The sequence below is a fragment of the Lactuca sativa genome, chromosome 9, assembly GCF_002870075.4.
Source record: "Lactuca sativa cultivar Salinas chromosome 9, Lsat_Salinas_v11, whole genome shotgun sequence".
Lineage (NCBI taxonomy): Eukaryota > Viridiplantae > Streptophyta > Magnoliopsida > Asterales > Asteraceae > Lactuca > Lactuca sativa.
In genome coordinates, this window is record NC_056631.2 from 204408660 (window position 1) to 204414678 (window position 6019).

The 6019-nt window shown below is 32.3% G+C and overlaps 1 protein-coding gene across 1 annotated transcript; it reads right to left on the bottom strand.

The window, feature by feature from the left end:
* Nucleotides 1-2171: 2171 nt before the first annotated feature.
* Nucleotides 2172-2984, bottom strand: LOC111917129 (uncharacterized). Its single transcript, XM_023912788.2, has one exon. It carries the CDS (start codon nt 2967-2969, stop codon nt 2301-2303), a length of 669 nt encoding a protein of 222 aa, XP_023768556.1. The 5' UTR covers nt 2970-2984; the 3' UTR covers nt 2172-2300.
* Between the last annotated feature and the right edge of the window lie 3035 nt (nt 2985-6019).

Consider the following 6019-nt stretch of genomic DNA (forward strand, 5'->3'; position numbering starts at 1 on the left):
AGAATCGGGACGTTACACTAAAATCTCTCAGCAATTTGACCAACAAATCTTATGTGTGTATTCTATATGTCTTGATGTGCTCTTCATCACATGTATATATAGATGGAGATATATCCTAATATGAGAGATGGAAGAGATTTTGAGAATGTTGAGTCCAACCAGGAACTAAGCCCACAAGGTAAGTAAATATTTTATAAATCGGTCCATCAACAATTTATACTCTTACCATAATAATCGGATTTAATGATAACATTACATATATATGAAGTGGTCTCATAATTATCTAATAAGAGGATCTCATTTGAGGTGGTATGCATTACAAAAAGTAAAGATATATCATTTCAATGGTTTCATGTTGCGACTCCTCTTGTGCATGTATTAAGTGCATGTATTAAGCTTTCAAAATAAACTTTAATGTTAGACTGTTTATGACTTAGGGAATACATAATCATTTGTTTGAATAGGTTACAAGTGAATAGAGCTTGTCCGGTACAAAACGTATTTTTTGGTGCGACGAGGTTTTTTTAAAACCGCACCATTAAAACACTTTCATATCAATAAATAAAGGGACCATACTAAAAAATGCATTTTTTGATGATGTTTTCTAAAAACGTACTACTAAATGCATTTTTTAATGCAGTTTTCCAAAAATGTACTAATAAATGTATTTTTTGATGCTGTTTTCCAAACAACACTAATAATAAATGCATTTTTTGATGCTATTTTTCTAAAACGGTACTAATAAATGTATATTTTGGTGCAATTTTCCAATAATAACACCAATAAACGTAGTATTTCATTCAAAATTTTCATTGGACGCAAGATCCTCCAAATTTTTAGATCCCACCCATTTATTTCATTCAAGTTTTTACTTCGGCTCCCACCCAAATAGACATCTTCTTCAAGCCCAGAATCTATGATATCTGTATAACTTTTTCGGTCGCTATTCAGTTTCAATTTTTATTAATTCCACATATTCTAAAGCTTATTTGTGTTGCATATTTTTATTATTGCAAGTTAGACAAATATTTATGATCTTGAAGGCAACAAAATGTCATCAACCCTTTCTCACAGCTTTTAAGACCACGATTTCATGCTCCATTGTAGGTAAGATTAAATCTAACCGAACTTAAATCTTATTTTATTCTAGTATGTTTATCATCTGTTAATCAAAAGGAATAATCATTGTCATCTTCTACCCACAAGCTCAACCTGGTCACTCAAAATAGTTCATGCCACCATTGATAATCGACTGTCGATTGATGAGAGCAGAGCACAAACGCCACTGCAACCAAATTTACGGATCTTGGTGTTGATTCTCTTGACAGCGTAAGTGTTTTTTTTTTTTTTTTTTTTTTTTGAAACGAATCAAAACTCAAACCACTAATCATCGATCTATATAATAACTCAATACATATCGTTGAACATGTTGAGATTATGATGGCCTTCAATGAAAAGTTTGGAGTATCAATTGGAGAATCGTTGAACATGTTGAGATTATGATGGCCTTCAATAATCGCCCCAAAAGATCATTTTAACCGCATCAATAAATGTCTTATATATATATATATATATATATATATATATATATATATATATATATATATATATATATATATATATATACTAGTTTATAACCCGTGGGAACCACGGTTAGAAAACTAATTAAACTTTCTAAGTAAAAACTCAAAATTATTAATTAATAATTTTAAACAACTTATTAATTAAAATATTTTTTTATTATATATAAAATTATAATCGTTGATTCAAATAAATACGTAAAATATATCATCTTATAATTTGTATAAATTTTATTTTATTATAATTTGTATAAACTTTATTTTATTTTTATTCTAATATTATTAATATTAATTTAATGTAATTAAAGTGTGATGATATTAATAGATTGACAAGTGTAATATTTATTTAATGTAATATTTATTTAATTTAATGTAATTAAATTTGAAATGGAGAATTAATAGATTGACAAGTGTCATGATATTAATTACAATGCTTGTGACAAATGGCAAAATAACTATTCTTTTATTTTATATATATATATATATATATATATATATATATATATATATATATATATATATATATATATATATATATATATATATATATATATATATATATATATATATATATATATTGACACACACACACGGAATAATAGCTCTTATTTTTATTCAACTTTGTATGCATCAAATAGTTTTATCGTAGTTATTGTTAAAATACAATGCATAGAAGTTTGGTAAGTAATTTATATATGATGATGCTCAATGCTTGCACCCTTAAGCTTTGTATTCAGCCCACAGTTGAGCAACCGTCTTCCCTAGCAAGTCCACGAAATAACCGTCATTATAGCCGTTCCTCATCTTCTTATTGAGTTCAGCCACGAACCCACTTCTACGACCATTACAATAGTCTAGAAACCGAGCTGTTACATCGTACCCTTGGTCCCATTTGTTACCTTGCCCTGGCCGAACCCAATGGCTAGGAGCATACCCAGCCTTCAGCCTCACGTAATCCGCAATTCCCTCTATCAATCCTCCCGGAGCTTGACCGTTTCCATTCCATTGCCATACATGAGTCATCTCGTGGTAGAGTACTCCGGTAATCTCTTTCTTGACATCACCGGAATAACCCTGAATGTACCTGGCGCTCACATGGATCTCATTGCCAGAAGTGTAGGCAACACCATCCATGTCATCAATGAACACGTTTACTCGTGCTACGTTCTTTCTGTCAGCAGCAGTATTTTGTTGGAATGTGGTCCATATGAAGCTTGTGGCAGAACGGAGTGTTTGAGTGGTGTATGCCGCCCCAATGACGTTATTGAACTTAACACCGCCGGGGGTGGCTGCTGCCCGGTTTGTGACGGAGTAGTCGACTGCTGACGACAGTTGCAGAGCTGCTAAGATTGCAAGGGATGAGAGGAAGAATGAGATCTTGGTGGCCATTTTTGTAGATAGGGTTAGGTTGTATACGAGGTTGGGTTTATATAGAATTGGCTTGTGCCTGGTGGTGAACGATAATGCTCATAGTGGGACACGAGCTGAGTCAACACGGCGCAGCCAACAATGGAAATTACAATTGTGACCGACTTGGACATATTCGTCTTTCTTATCTTTTTAATGATTGCTTCGATATCACGATATGTTTTGAATATTGAGAATTGAGAATATAATAGACATCGACTATAGTATTTTTCGTCATGATTTTTCATTTATTTTGTAAATACAATTGTTATCAATTTATTTAAGATGTTTTTTTACTGAGTTTAATATGCATTTTCTAATTTTTATCTTATTTTTACCCATTTATATGATGTGTTTCATATTTTAATAACAAAAGCATGTTTAATTAATGTTAACGCTCGATTACATACATCGATATCGATATGAAAATATAAACATCATTACAAAAATCTGCTTCTTATTCTGAATTTGGTAAAATATTAGTGAGGTGATAAAGACCGTCACTGGAAAATTTAGTTGTGGACGACTTGGACCGCTTCGTATCGTCAATATTCTTTAAATTGCTTATTCAATAAGTTATGGATGTTGGAAAAAAACGGCAGGACATTTCTTATTTTTATTTGGATATTCTACGTTTAATTGCAAAATATGTCACATCTTATTATTTTCGTAAAAATTAAATGGATCATGTAGTCTATTAAGTTTATAGAAAGTCGGATCTTTATAATGTATCAAAATTATAATTTATTTATATGAAGTCGGATTTTTATAAATTTATATTTTCGAGATCGGAAAGGTGCGTATTTTCGGAATATGTTATTATTTATACAAAATAACATAATTTTTTCACGCACTTATTTTTATAAATTATGGAGGATTTAGCTGATAACGGAATGTGAAATCTCATATTGGCATCCTAGCTAGATGGACTAAGATTTAATCTATTGCATTTGTCATACTAATAATCAGTGACAATTTTCGGAATTGTCACATTCTCCATCTGTTAAAGGAATTTTATACCTGAAATTCAACTTGTACTGCCTGATGTAGGGGCACTATTTTGGGAGAATCTTAGGGAAACATAATTTTTGAAGCATACTCTTAGGTAGTATGGAACAACGGTACAACTTAGACCCATAGAAAGTGATTTGATTTCCTAAGGCTTTTCCTAGTTTTTATCAGATTTATGTCTTAGCGAGTGCTTAAGTCTAGTGATTACAAAGCTTATTCATATTTAGTTTGTACACAAGTTATTAGTAAGGACGTACCGTTTTCTGGGATAGCGTCTCTCGTGCCAATGTAAAATGCTCTTCCTTGAGCATTACATCCTCGATTTCTCTTCTTTAGGAAGTCTCTTTTGAAGTGGCCAGACTTTCCCCATTCATAACAACTGTGATTGCCACCAATACTAGTCTTTTGGCTTGTTGCACATATCGGACTTAGCAGTTTGGCTCTTCTTATTGTAGTTCTTACAGATTAGTTCTCTACACTCTCCTACATGGTGGTATTGGCACTTATTGCATAGTGGTAGATCTCCAGCGTATTGTCTTGGTGGAGTAGTTGAGGGGGTGTTTGCAGGGCCGGCCCAAGGGTTGGGCGAGCTGGGCCACAGCCCAGGGCATCAATTTTGGTCCTGCTATTATGGATATTATGGGTCTAATATTGATTTCAGTCCAGAAATTGATCCATAAGTGAGTCTGGCAGTAGGGCATCGCCTCATGCCAAAAACAAATTAATACGAAGCGACAATTTCAAAAATCAGAACACGAGGAGACGTAATCGCTTCGTGCCAATTCAATAAACGAGGAGACTGCTTCAACAATCAGACTCTGACGTCGCCCCTAGCTCAAATCTGACTTTTCTAGTGGTCATAAATGATAAGATCTCTTAAACTCATATACCGGAAGTCATACCTGTTTTTTATATACATGAAATTATTGTGTTTTTATTTACATGAACTTACAGTTGTTTATACTTTTAGGAGACTATATTTGGATCCAAATGGAAATGAGGATGAAATGGGTTTCACTATGCGTGAGTTTTGTTCATATGGTAAAAATCAATAAGAAACATGACTGCAATCTGAAATTTATTCAGTGGGTTAGTTCTTTGTGATCATAATTATCAATCTCTTAGGTGGGGGTTTCACTTAGCGTATATTTTTCTTTGGTTATCTCTCACATATGTGTAAGTGTTGTCTTTGTTTCAATGACATGTGTTCACTAGATTGGTTGTAATTGTTGTCAACTAAAACAGGTTTTTTCAAGGGAACAAGGAAACAAGGAATCATAATTCGGAGATGGTTTTAATGATGACAGCTCAAGCCGATTTCATTGTTTGCTCCAAGATTTGAGATGACATTGCTCTATTCTTATGTCAGTGCATTAGCACAAGTATAGGTGTTTTACCCATAAAAAAGTCCATTGTACCTCCTGTGCAGGAAAGGATTGTCTGTTTAACAAGATTGCCAAAAATCCCTTTTGACCCTTTTACCCCTGTTGTTTTAGAATCATTGTAAGCTAGTTGTTTTCTCTTTTAGCAAATGATATTTTTTTTCGACCTCAACATTTGTTGCTTTAGTTGGTTTGTACTTTGATCTGTAGCTGCTTTGTTGCTTTTTGGTTTATACATTTGCCTTTTGCTTGTAGTAATATTCAATGTCCTTAGTGGCATTTTAGTTCATGCTACTTGTTATTTTTCTTTTGGTTTAACCTGTTAAGATATGTGTTTTAGTTAAGGCTACATGGTATATATATATATATATATATATATATATATATATATATATATATATATATATATATATATATATATATATTGTATTTTTAATATATATAAATACGACTTCATTGATCATTGTGATTGTATTGACATACCTGATGGGTTTTATGCATAAGAACAATCCTACATGCCCATACAAACCCTAATGCTTGGATCTAGGTTTCTCTATTGTACATGCTTTGAATCCAAAACCATAAACCCTAGATCTAACATATAATAAACTGAATTAGGGTTTAGAGAATTACCTTTGA

Excerpts from the sequence above, each read along its gene's own strand:
- LOC111917129 (XM_023912788.2), bottom strand. The coding sequence starts at position 2,969 with ATGGCCACCAAGATCTCATTCTTCCTCTCATCCCTTGCAATCTTAGCA.